Source organism: Gorilla gorilla, chromosome 9 (assembly GCF_029281585.2).
Source record: "Gorilla gorilla gorilla isolate KB3781 chromosome 9, NHGRI_mGorGor1-v2.1_pri, whole genome shotgun sequence".
Taxonomy (NCBI): Eukaryota; Metazoa; Chordata; class Mammalia; order Primates; family Hominidae; genus Gorilla; species Gorilla gorilla.
In genome coordinates, this window is record NC_073233.2 from 62,788,274 (window position 1) to 62,812,905 (window position 24,632).

Consider the following 24,632-nt stretch of genomic DNA (forward strand, 5'->3'; position numbering starts at 1 on the left):
ACTATGACATTTAATGAGAGATTCATGAAGACTAAATGCCTTTGAGACACGAAGGACTAAAGGTTTAACAATGGAAAGCCATAGTACTGAGTGAGACATATCAGAAGATGTTATTATTTGCGCTACACAGGTCATATTGTAAAAATATGACAACTACCTCAAACTGAAAGGGCTGAATTGATGCCAATTTATTTATTTCAATTTTATCACAACCACTAGAGAGTAAGTTTCTTGAGAGCAGAAACCTGTTCATCATAGCTTATTTCTGTGCCAAGAAGTAACATATTTTAAGTAAGGAGTTATTGAACATATAAATAATTGTACGTTTTCTCTTTTCTGTGGAATACCTAATAACATTTAGAGATAGATTTTTTTTTTTTTTTTTTTTTTTTTTTTTTACCGTTGGCCCAAAACCAATTCTGAGGAGAAATAGAATTGTCAAGGGAGGGGCTATTGGGTCCATTGGAAGAAGAACTCAATAGAGACTTACTAAATGTCCGTTGACTATGAACCACTCTTGAAAATATGATGATGTGTTCAGTAACATAATGGATATATTGATATTCCTGTTCACAAAGTCATTACAGGTCTTCTCCTGAGCTCTCAACTCTGATACAAGCCTGAAGGAAGAGTCAATGGGCCAGATTAGCAGTGTTACAGAATTTGTCTTCTTAGGTCTTGCTCAAGACACTGATGGGCAAAAAGCATTATTTGTAATGTTTTCATTCATATACACTGTGACCATAATGGGAAACCTGCTTATCATGGTGACTATTATTGGCAGCCCCTCCTTGGGCTCCCCAATGTACTTCTTCCTTGCCTACTTTTCATTTATGGATGCTGCACATTCTACTGCCATTTCACCCAAATTGATTATAGACTTACTCTGTGTTAAAAAGACTATTTCCTTCCCAGTTTGCATGGGCCAGCTCATTATAGAACACCTATTTGGTGGTGCTGAGGTCTTTCTTCTGGTAGTGATGGCCTGTGATTTCTATGTGGCCATCTCTAAGCCACTGCACTATTTGGCCATCATGAATTGACAGGTTTGCATCCTTCTGTTGGTCGTGGCCTGGTTTGAAGGTTTAGTGCACTCTGTTTAAAAGTTGTTGTGTACAGCCTTCCTTTCTGTGGCCCCAATGTCATTGACCATTTCATCTGTGACATATACCCATTATTGGAACTTGCCTGTACTGACACCTACTTTATAGGCCTCACTGTGATTGCCAAAGGTGGAGCAATCTGTATGGTCATCTTCACCTTTCTACTAATCTTCTGTGGTGTCATCCTAAACTCCCTTAAAACTTTGTCAGGTAGGGAGGCATAAAGCCCTGTCTACCTACAGCTTCCACATCACCATGGTTGTCCTCTTTTTTGTTGCCTGTATTTTCATGTATGTTAGACCTGTTTTCAATTCTCCCATTGATAAATGTATGACTGTGTTTTACACAGTTATCACACCCATGTTTAATTATTTAATATACACCTTGAGAAATTCAGAGATGAAAAATGCTATAGAAAACCTCTGGTGTAAAAAATTAACTATAGATAGAATGAGAGTGTCCCTCTTCATGTTGCTACAGGGGTATGTACACAACGTCTTTCCAGTGACATTGTCAAACTCGTAATGGCAATTCAGGGACCCTAGATTGGGAAAATGGGATTCAGGAGCTCCCAGCTCAGTTAATGGCTTGTCCCATCATGACCTCAATTTGACATCCAGGATCTCAAATTCTATATCCAGTGTGGGTGTGGATGAAACTCTTTGGGTGCAATTTCTAATCTACAGCTCTTTTATTCTGGTTCTTCTCTATTTTCAGATCTATAAACTAGAGACAGGGATTTTCTTTCACATTCTCAGCAAACAATTGAGGCAGAGAGGAGTAAATAACCAAAAGTAGACACTCCTGTTCACCAGAAAAGGCTAAGGTGCTTCCTTCAGTGCAATTTCCTTAAAAACTTTGTAATATTTCTGCATTTTTTAAATTGCCATTTACATTATACAACAGCCATACTCACAAATATCTTTGCAAGTGATACTTCTTGGGTTTGAGCTGAAAGTCTGTGTGTGTGTGTGCAGTAGGACAATTCCCATAAGAGCCTTAGAATTATTTTTGTTTAACTGGTAGGATTTAAGAGACACACTTTGTAATCTTTCTGCTGTATTCTCAAAGAATCTTCCACTGACAACTTTGAGATGGCATTTATTCTGACATTTAAAGCATGTGGCATTGGCTTTAATATCAGAAGCTAGGTGAGATTACTTACATCGAGAGTCTTTAGATCACTGGAGAGACTGGAAAAGGAAACCAGTTTTATTTTGGAAACCAGTAACTTGGTACTCTTATTTTTCTTGTAAGTTTTTCCTAAAAATTAAAGTTACTGTTATAACTAATTTTTTTAAAATTTTTTAATTTCTTTTTTTAAATTATACTTTAAGTTTTAGGGTACATGTGCACATTGTGCAGGTTAGTTACATATGTATACTTGTGCCATGCTGGTGCGCTGCACCCACTAACTCGTCATCTAGCATTAGGTATATCTCCCAATGCTATCCCTCCCCCCTCCGCCCACCCCTCCACAGTTCCCAGAGTGTGATATTCCCCTTCCTGTGTCCATGTGATCCTATTGTTCAATTCCGACCTATGAGTGAGAATATGCGGTGTTTGGTTTTTTGTTCTTGTGATAGTTTACTGAGAATGATGATTTCCAATTTCATCCATGTCCCTACAAAGCACATGAACTCATCATTTTTTATGACTGCATAGTATTCCATGGTGTATATGTGCCACATTTGCTTAATCCAGTCTATCATTGTTGGACATTTGGGTTGGTTCCAAGTCTTTGCTATTGTGAATAATGCCGCAATAAACATACGCGTGCATGTGTCTTTATAGCAGCATGATTTATAGTCCTTTGGGTATATACCCAGCAATGGGATGGCTGGGTCAAATGGTATTTCTAGTTCTAGATCCCTGAGGAATCGCCACACTGACTTCCACAATGGTTGAACTAGTTTACAGTCCCACCAACAGTGTAAAAGTGTTCCTATTTCTCCACATCCTCTCCAGCACTTGTTGTTTCCTGACTTTTTAATGATTGCCATTCTAACTGGTGTGACAAGGTATCTCATTGGGGTTTTGATTTCCGTTTCTCTGATGACCAGTGCTGGTGAGCATTTTTTCATGTGTTTTTTGGCTGCATAAATGTCTTCTTTTGAGAAGTGTCTGTTCATGTCCTTCGCCCACTTTTTGATGGAGTTGTTTGTTTTTTTTCTTGTAAATTTGTTGGAATTCATTGTAGATTCTGGATATTAGCTCTTTGTCAGATAAGTAGGTTGCGAAAATTTTCTCCCATTTTGTAGGTTGCCTGTTCACTCTGATGGTAGTTTCTTTTGCTGTGCAGAAGCTCTTGAGTTTAATTAGATCTCATTTGTCAATTTTGGCTTTTGTTGCCATTGCTTTTGGTGTTTTGGACATGAAGTCCTTGCCCATGCCTATGTCCTGAATGGTAATGCCTAGGTTTTCTTCTAGGGTTTTTATGGTTTTAGGTCTAAGGTTTAAGGCTTTAATCCATCTTGAATTGATTTTTGTATAAGGTGTAAGGAAGGGATCCAGTTTCAGCTTTCTCCATATGGCTAGCCAGTTATCCCAGCACCATTTATTAAACAGGGAATCCTTTCCCCATTGCTTGTTTTTCTCAGGTTTGTCAAAGATCTGATAGTTGTAGATATGCAGCATTATTTCTGAGGGCTCTGTTCTGTTCCATTGATCTATATCTCTGTTTTGGTACCAGTACCATGCTGTTTTGTTTACTGTAGCCTTGTAGTATAGTTTGAAGTCAGGTAGTGTGATGCCTCCAGCTTTGTTCTTTTGGCTTAGGATTGCCTTGGTGACGTGGGCTCTTTTTTGGTTCCATATGAACTTTAAAGTAGTTTTTTCCAATTGTGTGAAGAAAGTCATTGGTAGCTTGATGGGGATGGCATTCAATCTGTAAATTACCTTGGGCAGTATGGCCATTTTCACGATATTGATTCTTCCTACCCATGAGCATGGAATATTCTTCCATTTGTTTGTATCCTCTTTTATTTCGTTGGGCAGTGGTTTGTAGTTCTCCTTAAAGAGGTCCTTCACATCACTCGTAAGTTGGATTCCTAGGTATTTTATTCTCTTTGAGGCAATTGTGAATGGGAGTTCACTCATGATTTGGCTGTCTGTTTGTCTGTTATTGGTGTATAAGAATGCTTGTGATTTTTGTACATTGATTTTGTATCCTGAGACTTTGCTGAAGTTTCTTATCAGCTTAAAGAGATTTTGGGCTGAGACAATGGGGTTTTCTAGATATACAGTCATGTCATCTGCAAACAGGGACAATTTGACTTCCTCTTTTCCGAATTGAATACCCTTTATTTCCTTCTCCTGCCTAATTGCCCTGGCCAGAACTTCCAACACTCTGTTGAATAGGAGTGGTGAGAGAGGGCATCCCTGTCTTGTGCCAGTTTTCAAAGGGAATGCTTCCAGTTTTTACCCATTCAGTATGATATTAGCTGTGGGTTTGTCATAGATAGCTGTTATTATTTTGAAATATGTCCCATCAATACCTAATTTATTGAGAGTTTTTAGCATGAAGGGTTGTTGAATTTTGTCAAAGGCTTTTTCTGCATCTTTTGAGATAGTCATGTGGTTTTTGTCTTTGGTTCTGTTTATATGCTGGATTACATTTATTGATTTGCGTATATTGAACCAGCCTTGCATCCCAGGGATGAAGCCCACTTGATCCTGGTGGATAAGCTTTTTGATGTGCTGCTGGATTCGTTCTGCCAGTATTTCATTGAGGATTTTTGCATCAATGTTCATCAAGGATATTGGTCCAAAATTCTCTTTTTTGGTTGTGTCTCTGCCAGGCTTTGGTATCAGAATGATGCTGGCCTCATAAAATGAGTTAGGGGGGATTCCCTCTTTTTCTATTGATTGGAATAGTTTCAGAAGGAATGGTACCAGTTCCTGCTTGTACCTCTGATAGAATTCGGCTGTGAATCCATCTGGTCCTGGACTCTTTTTGATTGGTAAACTATTGATTATTGCCACAATTTCAGATCCTGTTATTGGTCTATTCAGAGATTCAACTTCTTCCTGGTTTAGTCTTGGGAGAGTGTATATGTCAAGGAATTTATCCATTTCTTCTAGATTTTCTAGTTTATTTGCATAGAGGTGTTTGTAGTATTCTCTGATGGTAGTTTGTATTTCTGTGGGATCTGTGGTGATATCCCCTTTATCATTTTTTATTGTGTCTATTTGATTCTTCTCTCTTTTTTTCTTTATTAGTCTTGCTAGCGGTCTATCAATTTTGTTGATCCTTTCAAAAACCCAGCTCCTGGATTCATTAATTTTTTGAAGAGTTTTTTGCGTCTCTATTTCCTTCAGTTCTGCTCTGATCTTAGTTATTTCTTGCCTTCTGCTAGCTTTTGAATGTGTTTGCTCTTGCTTTTCTAGTTCTTTTAATTGTGATGTTAGGGTGTCAGTTTTGGATCTTTTCTGCTTTCTCTTGTGAGCATTTAGTGCTATAAATTTCCCTCTACACACTGCTTTGAATGCGTCCCAGAGATTCTGGTATGTTGTGTCTTTATTCTCGTTTGTTTCAAAGAGTATCTTTATTTCTGCCTTTATTTTGTTATGTATCCAGCAGTCATTCAGGAGCAGGTTGTTCAGTTTCCATGTAGTTGAGCGGTTTTGAGTGAGATTCTTAATCCTGAGTTCTAGTTTGATTGCACTGTGGTCTGAGAGATAGTTTGTTATAATTTCTGTTCTTTTACGTTTGCTGAGGAGAGCTTTACTTCCAAGTGTGTGGTCAATTTTGGAATAGGTGTGGTGTGGTGCTGAAAAAAATGTATATTCTGTTGATTTGGGGTGGAGAGTTCTGTTGATGTCTATTAGGTCTGCTTGGTGCAGAGCTGAGTTCAATTCCTGGATATCCTTTTTAACTTTCTGTTTCGTTGATCTGTCTAATGTTGACAGTGGGGTGTTAAAGTCTCCCATTATTAATGTGTGGGAGTCTAAGTCTCTTTGTAGGTCACTCAGGACTTGCTTTATGAATCTGGGTGCTCCTGTATTGGGTGCATATATATTTAGGATAGTTAGCTCTTCTTGTTGAATTGATCCCTTTACCATTATGTAATGGCCTTCTTTGTCTCTTTTGATCTTTGTTGGTTTAAAGTCTGTTTGATCAGAGACTAGGATTGCAACTGCTGCCTTTTTTTTTGTTTTCCATTTTCTTGGTAGATCTTCCTCCATCCTTTTATTTTGAGCCTATGTGTGTCTCTGCATGTGAGATGGGTTTCCTGAATACAGCACACTGATGGGTCTTGACTCTTTATCCAATTTGCCAGTCTGTGTCTTTTAATTGGAGCATTTAGTCCATTTACATTTAAAGTTAATATTGTTATGTGTGAATTTGATCCTTTCATTATGATGTTAGCTGGTGATTTTGCTCATTAGTTGATGCAGTTTCTTCCTAGTCTTGATGGTCTTTACATTTTGGCATGATTTTGCAGTGGCTGGTACCGGTTGTTCCTTTCCATGTTTAGTGCTTCCTTCAGGAGCCCTTGTAGGTCAGGCCTGGTGGTGACAAAATCTCTCAGCATTTGCTTGTCTGTAAAGCATTTTATTTCTCCTTTGCTTATGAAGCTTAGTTTGGCTGGATATGAAATTCTGGGTTGAAAATTCTTTTCTTTAAGAATGTTGAATATTGGCCCCCACTCTCTTCTGGCTTGTAGGGTTTCCGCCGAGAGATCCACAGTTAGTCTGATGGGCTTCCCTTTGAGGGTAACCCGACCTTTCTCTCTGGCTGCCATTAACATTTTTTCCTTCATTTCAACTTTGCTGAATCTGACAATTATGTGTCTTGGAGTTGCTCTTCTCGAGGAGTATCTTTGTGGCGTTCTGTGTATTTCCTGAATCTGAATGTTGGCCTGCCTTGCTAGATTGGGGAAGTTCTCCTGGATAATATCCTGCAGAGCTTTTTCCAACTTGGTTCCATTCTCCCCATCACTTTCAGGTACAGCAATCAGACGTAGATTTGGTCTTTTCACATAGTCCCATATTTCTTGGAGGCTTTGCTCATTTCTTTTTATTCTTTTTTCTCTAAACTTCCCTTCTCGCTTCATTTCATTCATTTCATCTTCCATTGCTGATACCCTTTTTCCAGTTGATCGCATCGGCTCCTGAGGCTTCTGCATTCTTCACGTAGTTCTCGATCCTTGATTTTCAGTGCCATCAGCTCCTTTAAGCACTTCTCTGCATTGGTTATTCTAGTTATACATTCTTCTAAATTTTTTTCAAAGTTTTCAACTTCTTTGCATTTGGTTTGAATATCCTCCCATAGCTCAGAGTAATTTGATCGTCTGAAGCCTTCTTCTCTCAGTTCGTCAAAGTCATTCTCCATCCAGCTTTGTTCTGTTGCTGGTGAGGAACTGTGTTCCTTTGGAGGAGGAGAGGTGCTCTGCGTTTTAGAGTTTCCAGTTTTTCTGTTCTGTTTTTTCCCCATCTTTGTGGTTTTATCTACTTTTGGTCTTTGATGATGGTGATGTACAGATGGGTTTTTGATGTGGATGTCCTTTCTGTTTGTTAGTTTTCCTTCTAACAGACAGGACCCTCAGCTGCAGGTCTTTTGGAATACCCTGCCGTGTGAGGTGTCAGTGTGCCCCTGCTGGGGGGTGCCTCCCAGTTAGGGTGCTCAGGGGTCAGGTGTCAGGGACCCACTTGAGGAGACAGTCTGCCCGTTCTCAGATCTCCAGCTGCGAGCTGGGAGAACCACTGCTCTCTTCAAAGCTGTCAGACAGGGACATTTAAGTCTGCAGAGGTTACTGCTGTCTTTTTGTTTGTCTGTGCCCTGCCCCCAGAGGTGGAGCCTACAGAGGCAGGCAGGCCTCCTTGGGCTGTGGTGGGCTCCACCCAGTTCGAGCTTCCCAGCTGCTTTGTTTACCTAAGCAAGCCCGGGCAATGGCGGGCGCCCCTCCCCCTGCCTCACTGCTGCCTTGCAGTTTGATCTCAGACTGCTTTGCTAGCAATCAGCGAGACTCTGTGGGCGTAGGACCCTCTCAGCCAGGTGCCGGATATAATCTCGTGGTGCACAGTTTTTTAAGCCGGTCCAAAAAGCGCAATATTCGGGTGGGAGTGACCTGATTTTCCAGGTGCATCCATCACCCTTTTTTTTGACTCAGAAAGGGAACTCCCTGACCCCTTGCACTTCCCAAGTGAGGCAATGCCTCGCCCTGCTTTGGCTGGTGCACGGTGCATGCACCCACTGACCTGCGCCCACTGTCTGGCAATCCCTAGTGAGATGAACCCGGTACCTCAGATGGAAATGCAGAAATCACCTGTCTTCTGCGTCACTCACACTGGGAGCTGTAGGCCGGAGCTGTTCCTATTCAGCCATCTTGGCTCCTCCTCCAACTAATTTTTTTTTTTTTTTTTTTTGAGACGGAGTCTCGCTCTGTTGCCTAGGCTGGAGTGCAGTGGCAGGATCTCAGTTCACTGCAAGCTCCACCTCCCGGGTTCACGCCATCCTCCTGCCTCAGCCTCCCAAGTAGCTGGGACTACAAGTGCCCACCACTACACCCGGCTAACTTTTTTGTATTTTTAGTAGAGACGGGGTTTCACCGTGTTAGCCAGGATGGTGTTGATCTCCTGATATCGTGATCCTCCCGCCTCAGCCTCCAAAAGTGCTGGGATTACAGATATGAGCCACCGCACCTGGCCCGTTATAACTAATATTTTTATCTATACCTTATCATATCACACACTGTTATAAGAAACAGATTGAATTTTCAATATTGTACTTGAAAATTTTAGCTGGATCCACCTGTTCACTTAAGTAAATTGTTTTCTACATTACTATAGGTGGCAGTGTCATCAAACCTTTCTGGCACTAGATAAGGAGCCACATTTATTTCCTTCCCCCAACCAGTTAATTCTGTCTTTTCAGTCTTCACTTACGCTACCCAGTATACCCTTCTAGGTGTCATCTAGCTTCTGGTGTACTATGTGTCAAACATATGGAAGAGAGCATTTCAATTTCTCAGATTAGGTTTTCCAGCTGGCGTCATGACTCTCCCTTTAGGAGGCCATTTCAATGCACTGTTCAGTCAGATTCTAGGTGACGATTTCCCCCATGGTGTTCTCATGATTGTGAGTGAGTTCTCCTGAGTTCTGATGGTTCTGGCATTTCCCCTGCTGGCACTTATTCTCTCTCTAGCCACCGTGTGAAGAGGCATGAAAGTAAATTACCTGAGGCCTCCCTCACCATGGGGAACTGTGAGAAAATTAAACCTCTTTTCTTTATAAATTACCCAGTCTCGAGTACTTCCTTATAGCAATGTGAGCATGGACTAATGCATATGCATTTCTCCTTTTAAAAATAAATATATATTGTATCTATATTTAACTTGCTAATTTGGTAACAGGTATGGATTGCAGGGAATTACTATGGACTATGGAATATTTTTGGCAATTTCTACATTAGTTGATATTTTTGATGTATTTAGAAAGGGCATAGAAAATTATGGCTTATTTTTATGTTAGTTCTCCATCTCAGAGTCATAATTTAATCCACAGTATCTTTGATTATATCTGATAGTTTTTCAGAATTAAAGATATGTTTGTGCATCTTTTACCACTTACCAATAAGAGAGCACAGTGCATATAGACTTGCTCTTCAAATTTTTGAAGTGATACATATTACATTTGGGTGGATGAATTTAATATATTCATTAGGTAAGTTGAAAATGACCAATTTTTAGTGGAGCCCGTTAAGTGATAAAGACCTTAGCTGATTCTGTTAAGTATTTATAGGACTGTTTATCTATGGCTCTTGTGACCCAGAAGATCCAATGTTTAACTAAACATATGATGAGATGAAGGTGTTGAATGAAGCCAATGATAAGCCAAGCAATGAAAATAACAATGGAAACACTTAAGCACTGTTCCCTTGTTGCCAAACGGAATTTCCTTATTGTAGAAACAGTTATTGAATTGTTAGTGGAATAAAATTAAAGGATTGAATTAATGGACTACAGATCATTATGGTTATATGTGACATAGATTCAGGCCTTGATCAAAAGCCTGTATTCTAACCTAAAACTACAGATCTACGATTACCTATTTTTCCAGGAATCAGAATGTCAACTTCCATTCTTAGTGTCTGTGCCTCTCAACCTCAAGTCTTCTTGGGTTGGACTTTCTAACAGGAAGGGTAAGGCCCTCCTTGCTGGGAATATGCTTAGGGAAGGGAATTTGGGGCTGGTTTCCCCCTTCATTCTGGCTGAAATATTACTTGCCTTACCTCAGTATTTCATAATATGAAACTCATAATTTATTGTTCAATTTACTTTTGAATTTTTCTTTTTACATTATAGGCTTTTCACATTACTTGGCATTTAGCTGCTGTTCCTTGCTGAGACCCAAGTGTTTTTCCTCTAGGGATTTTCTAAGGGGAAAAAAGTGTTCAGAGAGATTACTTCATTTGAATTTATTCCTAATATTTGAGTTAACTAATCTATAATGACCTTGCTGTCTCTTATCTAAAATAGTGATGATGTAAAACTCATAGGTTTTGTCTACACATAAATGGGATAATTATGTTCCTGATAGAATAACCCAAGAGATATCTGAAGAGTTAAATTTCTGCCAAAGGTAGAGTAAGTCTTCAGTTGGTATCAAGTCCTCTAGGTGTGATGTTTTATGTCATATCCTAGTTTCTTGTAAAAACTTGTGAAAGTTCTCAATTAACTGGGATGTGGTGGGGTAGGTATAGGGACATGTTTTTAATTAGAAAAGAAATAGTCTTGGGGTATGCTGTTTGAATGATATTTGAATGACTGAAAGACTGAAGAATTTGGCTTCTGCTAGTGAGAAATCTCTGTTATTAGTTTTTCCATGAAGTTAAATTTCAGCATTGTCCTTTAGAGATACAAAGGTTAATAGCTGGGCACATGAATATTATCATAAATCCTCAATCACAGTAAAGTACTCATAGTTGATTTGCCGTAATTGAGGAAATTTTCATGTAACCAATTTTAGTGTTGGTACATTTTTGTTTACTTGTGTCACAAATAAGGGTCTTGTCCAGGTTAATTTCCACTCATTATGTCAATTTTTATATAGTTATGCAAAGATAGTGTCTTGTTTTTCTACGAAGAAATTTTCCAGCAGGTAAGAATATTTAACAACCTTTCTATGATATGTTTAAGCATCTTTATATTTTGGTCTTCTGCTTTGGATAGTGCCATACTTCTCTAATGACTGATAATGAGAAGCCTGTGTGAGACTGTGGAAACTGTAGCCTCTAGGAACTATTTCTATATCCATAGATCAGCCATGTATATCCATGTGTTTTATGATCACACATACATGTCTGAGGCATCTACATTAAAGTATAGTGAAAGAAGCATTGGTTTTCTATTGGGGGAAATTCAGCCAGATATTGGGTGAAATTCACTCTGATTTTTCACATAGATTCTTTACTATTTTCCCTAAGTATTGGCCAGTCTGAGAAATAAAGGGACAGAGTACAAAAGAGAGAAATTTTAAAGCTGGGTGTCCAGGGGAGACATCACATATTGGCAGGTTCCATGATGTCCCCTAAGCCACAAAACCAGCAAGTTTTTATTAGTGACTTTTAAAAGGGGAGGGAGTGTACAAATAGGGTGTGGGTAACAAAGATCACATGCTTCACAAGGTAATAGAATATCACAAGGCAAATGGAGGCAGGGCAAGATCACAGGACTGGGGCGAAATTAAAATTGGTAATGAAGTTTTGGGCATGAATTGCCATTGATAACATCTTATCAGGAGACAGGGTTTGAGAGCAGACAACCGGTCTGACCAAAATTTATTAGGTGGGAATTTCCTCGTCCTAAAAAGCCTGGGAATGCTACAGGAGACTGGGGCTTACTTCATCCCTACAGCTGCGACCGTAAAAGACAGCCGCCCCTGAAGTGGCCATTTCAGAGGCCTACCTTCAGGGATGCATTCTCTTTCTCAGGGATGTTCCTTGCTGAGAAAAATAATTCAGTGATATTTCTCCCATTTGCTTTTGGAAGAAGAGAAATATGGCTCTGTTCCACCCAGCTCACCAGCAGTCAGAGTTTAAGGTTACCTCTCTTGTTCCCTGAACATTGCTGTTATCCTGTTCTTTTTTCAATGTACCCAGATTTCATATTGTTCAAACACACATGCTCTACAATTTTTGTAGTTAACACAATCATCACAGGGTCCTGAGGTGACTTACATCCTCCTCAGCTTAGGAAGATGACACGATTAAGAGATTAGAGTAAAGACAGGCATAGGAAATCACAAGGGTGTTGATTGGAGAAGTAATAAGTGTCCATGAAATCTTCACCATTTATGTTCAGAGATTGAAGTAAAGACAGGTGTAAGAAATTATAAAAGTATTAATTTGGTGAACTAATAAATGTTCATGAAATCTTCACAATCCACATTCCTCTGCCGTGGCTTCAGCCGGTCCCTCCATTCGAGGTCCCTGACTTCCCACAACAGTTTTCTGGACCATAATGTGAGTATTTGAAACCACTGACAAGAGATATTTATTGAAAATTCATGTGATATGTTGAATGTAGCTCATTTCTTAAATACCATATGATGTTGCTGAAGAATTCTAATTGGGAAAATTAAGCTAGCAAACGTGAAAAATTCTCAAAATATGCAATGTATATTTGGTTTTAATATATAGACTAATTTGTTTTCCTTTTCTATTTGCCAAATAAGAAGAAAAACATGTTTCATATCACATGTATATAAACCAATTGTTTTATAATCATATTTGTTTACGGGATATTATATTTTATATGATATATTAGTAAAGGTGTACAATCACTTTCAGATATATTTGATTACAGAGTTTAAAATTGCAGAACATGCCTAGTGTGTTTGAATGTGAAGGAACCAATGCCTCTTATATTCTGAAGCATAATATAGGTTTTTATTTATGTATCTAAATGTAATCTCAGCAAACATGCTAGTAGGAATATAGGCTCAGAAAAGTATACAGTCTACTGTCATTTAAATAGATTTATAAAACTGTGACTGTGAAATATAATATTATAGAGATTTTTATGTTTTTATGACCTTTTATCATTTGAAAATGTCATGTCCTTAGGAAATTATGTTAAATCATTTTTTTCTAGAAAAATGTTAACTTAGCAGTTTACATTGAAACCCTAGTAATGCTATCTTTCAGTTTCTAAGGTATTATATTTTTATTTACTTAAATTATAGAAGACAGTTTACATACCTATTTTTTACAAGTAAACATTTAAATTGCTGAAAGAATTATCCTGTTGAAATCTAGTTTTGATGATGAAAGGAGGAAAAGGCACTAAACCTTGCAGCAAATAATGTGTGAATAAATAACAGAATAGTCTATAGACTACATTATTCCCTTGTGTTCTTCAGCAGGTGCATCTCTATCAGTCTATAGATTCAACAGTGACAGAACTCTGGAATCAGCTGGAATTAGTAATGTGAATGAGACATGTGGATTTTTCATCACAGTTGGATTCTAGGGACAGCTCAAACTCTCTCTGCACATGTCCTCTGCCACTGCCAGATCTATGTAAATTGAATCATCCTGTCTACATTTGAGGTTTAGTAATCTTGCCGTTTTCCGCAGCAGTGAGTACTCAGAAAGTTTGGGTTTGTATCTGTACTTGTCTCATTGTTCTCTGTAATGTAAGTTTTTCCTTAACTGTCAGATCTAGAGACTTTGCAAAACAATGTTTTTTTTTCTTTTGAATTTTGTTTTCTCTCTTTTAATTAGAATCCTGTCTGTGTTTTTTATGGCTACCCCAAAAAGCCTCCTGAGTCACCCCAGCAAGCCACAGGAGGTTGCACTTCCAGTATTTCCTCACTAAAAGGAATATTTCTGAAGCAGATTTTAAAGAACGCTAACCTCACTTAATTATCTCATTAATTTTCTTATAGCTTGTCAATACTCATTTATTAACTACAATTTATCTGATTTCTGATTTTAGCCTTCTTTTCGTTTCCTGAGCGCTCCCTGATAGTGGGTCCAAATTTTTCACCATAATTCTATGCTTCTCATCAACATATATTTCATCACAGGTAAAATTACTACTCATATTATTAAATCATTATTTTCTAAGGCATATAATTTTATTCTGTGCGCCCAAAAGGCTTTCCTGAGTTATAGGTATCTTGTCTTATTTTTTCCTGGACTACGTTTATAAATCTTTTCAAGTTGACAAAGATCTGCATGATTTGTTTTGATTTTATGTTCACAGAGAAGCATTCAAGAACACTAATAATAGCTATCATTTTTTGAGCCCTTCCCAGGTGCCTGCCAGTGTTCTAGGCACTTTACTTGGTTTTAATAAAACAACAACTCTAAGAGGTAGGGACTATTGGGATCCCCCTTATAAAATGATGAAAGTAAGGGACAGAGAGCCTTAGTAAATGACCCAAAATCTCATAAAAAATAGTGAAGATGCAGTTGTAGCTGAAGCAGTGTGGCTCCAGTGTCCACATTATTCACTATATGCTACACTTTCTCTGTAAGAATGTCTTGGATCTTAAATAGGTACATACTGGGTGAGGACTTATAGACACTATTTACTCACTGTAATCATGAAATTCCATGTCCCACTGACTGCCATTTTTCATGTAAGGGTCATGAGCTGGGAAATTTTTATTTAATTATAAATTTATAAAAAAAGAAAAGAAATTGTTAGCAGAATATCATAAAGGAGAGGTGCACTAATAGTTCTGTAGATAGTTGACCAGAAAGTTCTGAATTTCTCAAATGTAATCTTATTGTTTTCCAGTGAGGAAATTGAAATAGACTTGTAAATCCATTCATAAAATGACCCAAATCCATGCCTTTTTACACTAGAATATGCTTTGTTTTGGAATCTGGTAACTAAGATTCTTTTTTTGCATATTCTTGGTATCTAAATAGTGTTATGAATAAAACCGCATCCCACTGTTCTGTACCTTTTTCTACAGTGTCTATTTTCTCCTCTCTCTCTACCTAGTTAATCCCAAGAATTCAGAAAAAAAAATACTCATGGCATATTTTGTAGTTTGTGATAGCCATGAGTTAGTTCACTTGAGTACAAATTAACTGCTGAAAATTTGAATATTGTATGTAAGTGATGTAAAAATTGGAATATAAGCAAGGATAAAATGGAGAGAATCACAGCTTCTTATAAGGTGGACAGAGAGTCAGACCAAGTAATTGCCAAAGGGAACAATATAATAAAAAATATCATAGTTATTCATACAGTTTGGAGTCCTGTCTTTTAGCATTTAATGAAAGACCAATGAAGACTAAACATCCTTAGAGGTATGAAGGAATGAAGTCTAACAGTAGATGGCCAGAGTACTGAGTGAGATACTTCAGAAAATGTTATTCTTGGTGCGACCCAGATCATACTATAAAGATACCAGAAATACAGACACAAAGGGCCAAATCTATGTCAATTTATTTATATACAGTTTATTACCACTACCAAATAGTAAGTTTTTTAAAACCAAGAACCCGTTGTCTATTCATCATAGCTGACTTCTATGCCAAGAAAAAATGTTTTAAATAAGAAGTTATGTAATATATGAGTGGCTATTGGGACTTTAACACTCCTTCTGTATGGAATATTCACTAAAACATAGAGGTAGAAGCCTTTATCTGTGGCTGAAAATAAAATCTTTGAGGAGAAATAGAATCATCAAAGGAAGATGGGCTCTTTGGATGAGAAACTCAATAGAGACTTACTAAATGTTTATTGTGTGTAAATCACTATTCAGGACACAACAATGAAGACGTGCTCTGTGACATCATGGATGTAATCATATTCCTGTTCACTATTTCATTACATATCCTATTCTCCTGAGCTCTCACCTCTGATACACCTTCTGAAAGAAGAGTAAATGAGACAGAATAACAATATTACAGAATTTGTCCTCCTGGGCTTTTCTCAGGATCCTGATGTGCAAAATGCATTATTTGTCATGTTTTTACTCACATATATTGTGACTATGGTGGGGAACGTACTCATTGTGGTGACTATTATTGCCAGCCCCTCCTTGGGCTCCCCAATGTACTTTTTCCTTGCCTGCCTGTCTTTTGTAGACGCTGTGTATTCCACCACCATTTCTCCCATATTGATTGTAGACTTACTTTGTGATAAAAAGACTATTTCCTTCCCAGCTTGCATGGGCCAGGTATTTATAAACCACTTGTGTGGTGGTACTGAGATCTTCCTTCTGGTGGTAATGGCCTGTGATCACTATGTGGCCATCTGTAAGCCACTGCACTATTTGACCATCATGAATCGACAGATTTGCATCCTTCTCTTGGTGTTGGCTGTGACTGGAGGTTTTGTGCATTCTGCATTTCAAATTCTTGTTGTGTACAGTCTCCCTTTCTGTGGCCCCAAAGTCATTGATCACTTTTTCTGTGACATGTACCCATTATTGGAACTAGCATGCACTGACACCTACTTTATAGGCCTCACTGTGGTTTTCAATGGTGGAGCAATGTGTGTGGTCATCTTTACCCTTCCACTCATCTCCTATGGAGTCATGCAAAACTCCCTTAAAACTTACAGTCAGGAAGGGAGGCTTAAAGCCCTGTCTACCTGCAGCTCCCACATTACCGTGGTTGTCCTGTTTTTTGTTCCCTGTATTTTCATATATGTTAGACCTGTTTCAAACTTTCCTATTGATAAATTCATGAGTGTATTTTTTACATTTATTACACCGATGTTGAACCGTTTTATATACACATTGAGAAATTCAGAGATGAGAAATGCTGTAGAAAAACTCTTGTGTAAAACTAACTATATTTAGAATGAGAGTGTCCACCCTCCTGTAGGTAAGGAGGTGTGTAGACAAGATCTTCCCATTGAAGTTTTCAGACTTTGAAGGATAATTCAAGGATCCCAAAATGGAAAGGCAGGACTTAGATGCTCGCAGCTCAATTAAGAAGTCATCCCATCATGGCATCTGTTTGAAGTTCAAGATCTCAACCTCTGTATCCAGACTGAGAGTGGATGGGACTGCTTGGGTTCAGGTCCTATTATGCACATTTTAAATTATGTTTTTTCTCTATTACACATCTATTGAGTCAGGGTATTTCTTCCATATGCCCAACACAGAATGGAGAAAGGGAGGAATAGGTAATTAAACTAGATGCTCCTGTTGAAAAGGGAAGGCTATGGTGCTTCCCTCTGGGTAATTTATTTAAAGGCTTGTGGAATATAAAAGCACCATATTCACAAATGTCTTTGAAACTGGCCCTTCTCAGATTTGAGCTGAAACTCTATTTGCCATCAGAAAATACTCTTAAAAATCTTAGAATTATGTTTGTATAGTTTAAAGTACTTTTCAGACACACCATTAAATTTTTCTGAAGTCTTTTCAACGTGTCTTAACATCCACAACTTTGAAATGACTTTTATTTTGATGACCTTTCTTACTTTTATAATACTTAGCTCTTTGCAGAGACTGGAAAGGGAAATCACTTTTATCTTTGAGACCATCAAATTCTGGCTCTTTTATGTTTCTTGTAAATTGTGTCTGAAAATGTAACAGTTAATCTTTTAAGTAATATATATTTCTTTAAAAATCTATGACTTAAGATACAATGCTATAAGAAACACTGTAACTTTCAATATTCTATTTGGAAATTTTAGCCAAATCCACCTATTCACTTAAGTACATTTTTTATTTTCTACCTTACTATAGGTGACAGAATTACTAAATTTTTTCAGCACTAGATAGTGACTCACTTTTTTTACAGCCTCCAGAACAGTTACATATGTATTTTCAGCCTTTACTTATGATATCCTGAAGCCCCCTAATTTTGTATACTAAAGCCAATGCCATACACTTTCAATTGTTGTTATGAAAGCACCACATCTTGACTTGCCACTTTTTATTCTGGTGATTTCTTCATGTACGGTGCAGGGCTCCACAGTTTTTGTGATTTCAAACAACCATCATTTTATTTTATCTCAAAATTTTGTGAGTCAGGAATTCAGATAGTAGTTGTCTGGGTATTTCTTCTATTTTGTTTGGCAAGGACTGAAGTCACTGTCTTATTCAGCTGATAACTGAGATTTATGTAAACACAGGATAACTTAACTCCTATTGATGGCCTATTGGAAGGGATGACAGTAAGAGATGCACTAGATCCCTCTTCCTATCCCTTAGATGAAGGAACATAAGATCACTCCAGAGAATAGTCCAGCTTCTTACATGGTGCTCAGAGATCCCAGTGGTAGAAAGTAGATGGGTCCAACCAGTTAAGGGCTATGTCCAGAACTGGCACAATGTCACTTGCATCATATTCTATTTGTCATAGTGATCACACGACCACCCAGATTTGAGGTTTTACAGATACAGAAGATAATCCTTGATGTGGAAGTGGCAAAGTCACTTTGCAGAGTAGCATGCAGAACAATTGTCTACATCTCAAAAAAAGCATATTGGAGTTTTATTCATTTAAGTTGGATCCATAAATCATCCTGTACTGACAACATCTTAGAAATAGTGGGTTTTCTAATTCCTGAATACAGTATATCTGTTAGGTATTTCAAATGTTTAGTTTTGAAGGGTTTTGTAGTTTATATTCATGTAGGCATCTTCCTTAGCTATTCCTCAGTATTTATGTTTTCAGATTTTATCACAGATTTTTAATTTTTTAAAAATATTCTAATTGTCATTGTTGCAAGTATATGTAAAGGAAAATGAATTTTTTACTTGGCACTTGAGTCCTATAAATTTGCTACATTTACTTCTTATTCCTACAAAGTTATTTTTTAGGGTTTTCTGAAGCACTATCACGTTATGTACACGTAAAGAAAACACATTACTTGGAAAGAGACATGGGGTGTTTCAGTTTTGTTGTGTGTGTCAATTTTAGAAGGTTGCCCTTTCCCTACATTTTACCTAATTTGTCTAAGCTGTCAAAATAATTGAAATGATGTATTTCATAACAATCCCTTTCTAATCTTTTAAGTCTAAAGGATCTATGGGGTCATTATTTGTTTTATGATTTCTGATGTTGGTATTTGATTTTCTCTTTCTTTTCTTTTGATCACTCTTGCTGACAATTTATCAATTTCATTATAAAATTACAACTTTCGGCTACTTTAATTTACTCTATTTTAAGTTTTGTATTTTATTGTTTTTGATCTTATATTTATGTCCTTTCATGTACTTACCTTGGCTTTTATTTACTTTTCTTAGTCTAGCTTCTTAAAGTGAAGACTCAGATAGCTGCTTTTTAACATTTGTTTTAAATGTAAGAATTTATAGCTATACATGTTTCTTTAAGTACTGTTTTGATTACACCTTACACATTTGGATATGTTTTTGTTATTGCTGATTTCTAAATATTTGGTTATCTCCATTATACTTTTTTCTTTGATTCATAAGTTCACTAAATATTTATTGATATGTTTCCCAATATTTGAAGCATATTCTAGATATATTTATATTATTTATTTATTCACAGCAAATTATTTCAAAACTTAGTGACTCAAACAATATGTACTCTTTGTCAATTCTTGTAGGTCAGGAAACTAAGGCTAGTTTAACAGGTTCCCATGCTTCAAGGTCTCTCACAAAACTGAACTCTAATCAAGGTGCTGGTTGGGGTTACTATCTTATATAAAAGCTTTGCTGAGGAAGGATTTACTTCCACACTGATATTGAGAAACAGGTCCTATTTTTACATTAGTTCTTCATCTTGGAATAATAATTTAAACCTCAGTATCTTTGATCATATCTGATAGTTCTTCAGAATTAAACACATTTGTGCAAGTTTTAGCACTTGCCAGTAACACAGCACAGCACTTATAGACATGCTGTTTGAATTTTAGCAGTAATACATATTACATTTGGGGTGGAATAATTTAATCCATATGTTAGGTAAGTTGAAAATGACCAACTTTTAGTGTAGCCTGTTATGTGATAAATACTTTAGCTGGTTCGGATAGGTATACATGAGACTCTTTATCTAAGGCTCTTTTGACATAAAGATTCAATATTTAACTAAAGGTATAATGAGATGAAGGGGTTCAATGGACCCAGTGGTAAGCCAAGTCATGGAAATAACAATGGAAGTCCTTAAATACTGCTCCCTTGATGGCAAATAAAAATTTCTTTATTGTAGAAACAGTTATTGAATTGATATGGGAATAAAATTTAAAACTTGAATTAATGAATGTATTAGTCCATTTTCACACTGTTGATAATGGCATACCCAAGACTGGGGAGAAAAAGGTGTTTAATTAGACTTACAGTTCCATAGGGCTAGGGAGGCTGCAGAATCATGGTGGGAGGTAAAAGCCACTTCTTACATGGCTGTGGCAAGAGAAAAATGAGGAAGATACAATTCAAGTTGATATTCTGGTGGGGACATAGCCAAACCATATCAGTGGGCTACTGATCATTATGGTTATATCTGACATAGATACAGGTCTTGATCAAAAACCTGTACTCTAACCTAAAACTGCAGCACCATGATTACCTATTTTTGCAAGAATCAGAATGTCAGCTTCCATTCTTGGGATCTCTGCCTCTGAGCCTCAGTGCTTCTTGAAAACGGACTTTCTAACAGGAAGGGTAAGGCCCTCTTTAACAGGAATATTTTTAGAGACGAGAACCTGGGGCTGGTTCTCTCTTATTCTGGCTGAAATATTGCTTGCCTTACCTAAATATTTCTTAACATGAAACTCATAATTTATTATTCAATTTACTTTAAAATTATTTTTTTCATATTACAGGCATTTCACATTACTTGTCATTTAGCTATTCTTCCTAGCAAGAATCAGTTCTTTTACCTCTAGGGATTTTGTAAGAAAAAAGTATACAGATAGGCTACTTAATTTGAATTTGTTCCAAATATTCTAATTAACTAATCTTTAATGACCTTACTGTCTCTTTCTAAAATATTGTTGATGTAAAATTCATAGACTGTGTCTACACACATAAATGGAAGAATTATTTTTCTGATAGAACAACCCAGGAGATATCAAAAAAAGTTAATTCTGCCCAAGGTAGAGTAAGTCTTCAGTTGATATCTGGTCCTCTAGGTGTAATGTTTTGTAATATATACCATTGTTTGTAAAAGTGAGTGAAAGTTCTTAATTTCCTGGGATGAGATTGGAGAGATATAGAGACATGCTTTTACTTAGAAAAGAAGTGGTCTTACGGATATGCTAGAGTTTTTAAATGAAAGTGAGACTTAGAGAAGTTTAGTAAGTGACCCAAAGTCACATAGTAAGTGGTAAAGCTGGGGTTATAACTGAGGCAGTGTGGTTCCTCTGTCCACATTATTCACCACATGCTATGCTTTCTCTCCAAGGATTTCTTGGATATGAAATAGGCACATATTGAGTGAGAAACTTATAGTCATAAGTTACTCACACTAATCATGAAACATCTACCACTGACTGCCATTGTTCATGTAACAGTCATGAGCTTGGAAATTGCCATCTAATTATAAATATATGAAAAATGAAAAAAGCAGAATAGAATAAGGGAGTGGTGCACTGATAGTTTCGTAGGTGGTTGACTAGGAAGGATTCTCAGTTTATCTAATTTAATCACATTGTTTTCCAATGAGCAAGCTGAGACAGACATGTAAATGCATTCAGAAAATGACTCAAATTGATGTCATCTTACAGTGAACTTAGAATTTCTCTTTGAGTATGCTTATTTTTGGAATCTGGACACTAAGATTCAATTTTTGAGTACTGTCAGTATCTAAATAGTGTTATAAATAAAACCATGTACCACTGTTCTGTAACTCTTTCTACAGTGTCTATTTTCTCCTGTCTCACTATCTAGTTCACCTGAAGAATTTGGAAATAAATACTCACAGCTAATATGGCAGTTGGTGATAGTCATCAGTTAGTTTTCTTGAGTTCAAAATTAGTTGATGAAAATCAGGATATTGTATGTAAATGTGATAAAAAATTGTGGAATAGGTACGGATAAAATGCAGGGATGTACAGCTTCTTATAAGGCAAACAGAGGGTCAGACCACGTAATTGCTACAGGGAATAATGTGATAAATAGGATTTTACTATTTATACAGGTTAATGTCCAGTCTCTTGACACTTAATGAGATATTTATAAAGACTGAACATCTTTTGAGTCATGGAGGACCCCGAAAGCGTAACTGTGGAATGTCATAGTACTCAGTGAGATATCTCAGAAGATGTTATTTTCGATGCTACACAGATCATACAGTAAAGACACTGCAACAACTACAAACTCAAAGCACTGAGTCTACATCAATTTAGAGTTTATTACCACAATGAGAAAGTAACCTTCTTGAGACCAATACTGTGTTGCCTATATATCATAGCTGACTTCTGTGCCAAGAAATATGTTCTAAATCAGAAGTTATGAAATATATGAATGGCTGTTTGGCCTTTAACTCTTCTTCTATACAGAATATTCGCTAAAACTTAGAGGCAGAAGCTGTTACCTATAGGCTCAAAATAAAATCTTTGAGGACATGAGGAACTCAGTAGAGACTTACAAAATGTTTATCGTCTGAGTAAATCACTATTGAGGATACAACAATGAAGATGTGCTCTGTGACATCATGGATGTAATCGTATTCCTGTTCATTATTTCATTACCTGTCCTGTTCTCCTGAGCTCTCAACTGTGACGCAAGCTTTAGAGAAATACTAAGTAGGACTGAGTAACACTGTTACAGGATTTGTCCTCCTTGGCCCAACTCAGGATTCTGATATGCAAAATGCATTATTTTTCATGTTTTAACTCACATATATTGTTACTATGGTGGGGAACCTACTCATTGTGGTGACTATTATTGCCAGCCCCTCCTTGGGCTCACCAATGTACTTCTTCCTTGCCTGCCTGTCATTTACAGATGCAGTGTATTCCACCACCATTGTTCCCATATTGATTGTAGACTTACTCTGTGATAAAAAGACTATTTCCTTCCAAGCCTGCATGGGCCAGCTATTTATCAACCACTTATTTGGTGGTGCTGAGATCTTCCTTTGGGTGGTGATGGCCTATGATCGCTATGTGGCTATCTGTAAGCCACTGCACTATTTGACCATAATGAATCGACAGGTTTGCATCCTTCTCTTGGTGGTGGCTGTGACTGGAGGTTTTGTACATTCTGTGTTTCAAACTGCAGTTGTGTATAGTCTCCCATTCTGTGGCCCCATTGTCATTGTCCACTTTGTCTGTGACATTTACACATGATTGGAACTAACGTGCACTGACACCTACTTTATAGGTCTCACTGTGATTGCCAATGGTGGAGCAACCTGTATGGTCATCTTCACCCTTCTACTAATCTCCTATGGAGTCATCCTAAACTCCTTTAAAACTTACAGTCAGGAAGGGAGGCGTAAAGCCCTGTCTACCTGCATCTCCCACATTGCCGTGGTTGTCCTCTTTTCTGTTCCCTGTGTTTTCATGTATGTTACACCTGTTTTGAACTTTCCTATTGATAAATTCATGACTGTGTTTTATACAGTTAACACACACCCATGTTGAATCCATTAATATACACACTGAGAAATTTAGAGAAGAGAATTGCCTTAAAAACAACTCTGGTGTAAAAACTTTACTGCAGTTTGATTAAGAGTGTTCCTCGTCTTTTATGTAGGTATATGTAGACAACGTCTTTCCCATGAGATTGTTAGATTGTTATGGAATCATCACATATTGAGGTGTCACTTTTTTTTTTTTGAGATGGAGTCTCACTCTGTTGCCCAGGCTGGAGTGCAGTGGCATGATCTCGGCTCACTGCAGCCTCCATCTCCCAGGTTGAAGCAATTCTCTGCTTCAACCTCCCAAATAGCTGGGATTACAGGCTATTTGCCCAGCTAATTTTTTTTTTTCATCTTTAGTAGAGATGGGGTTTCACCATCTTGGCCAGTCTGGTCTCAAACTCTTGACTTCATGATCCACCCACCTCAGCCTCCTAAAGTGCTGGGATTACAGGCATGAACCACCGTGCCCAGCCGAGGTGCTACTTTTTATTCTGGTCCTCCCGTCATGAATGGTGCAAGGTTCCACAGTTTTTGTGAGTTAAAACCACCACCATTTAATTTATTTCAATTTTTAGGGGGACAGGAATTCAGGCAGTTGTTGGCTGAGTATTTCTTCTATTTTGTTTGGCAAGGACTGGAGTCACTGTCTTTTTCATCTGATAACCGGGTAGTTGTAGGATGCAGGTTAACTTGCTTTACATTTATAGTATATTGGAAGAGATGACTGTAGGAGATCCACTGGGTCCCCCTTCCTATCCATTTAGATGAAAACCAGAAGAACCAAAAGGGGAGTCAGGCGTTTTACATGGTGCTCAGAGATCCCATTAATAGAAAGTAGAGGTGTCAGGCCAGTTAACGGCTATGTCCACAATTGGCGCAATGTCACTGGCACCATATTCTATTAGTCAGACAGGTCCCATGTCTACCGCAGATAAGAGGTTTTAAAGAAATAGTAGGTAACCCTTGATGGGGGAGTGGCAGAGTCACTTTGCAGAGCAGCACGCAGAACAATTGTCTACATCTCAAAAAGAGTGTAATGGAAT

At 37.5% G+C, this 24,632-nt stretch overlaps 1 protein-coding gene and 2 pseudogenes across 1 annotated transcript; all 3 read left to right on the top strand.

Moving 5' to 3' along the window:
• The first annotated feature begins 635 nt into the window (after window positions 1-635).
• Window positions 636-1,628, top strand: LOC101143167 (olfactory receptor 4A5-like; annotated as a pseudogene).
• Window positions 1,629-15,959: 14,331 nt separating this feature from the next.
• LOC101127913 (olfactory receptor 4A8-like) lies at window positions 15,960-16,970 on the top strand. The gene is made up of 2 exons (XM_004051096.3): window positions 15,960-16,860; window positions 16,969-16,970. Coding segments are annotated over exons 1-2 (903 nt in total).
• A 5,870-nt stretch (window positions 16,971-22,840) lies between these two features.
• On the top strand, window positions 22,841-23,674 carry LOC101142447 (olfactory receptor 4A8-like; annotated as a pseudogene).
• The last annotated feature ends 958 nt before the right edge of the window (window positions 23,675-24,632 follow it).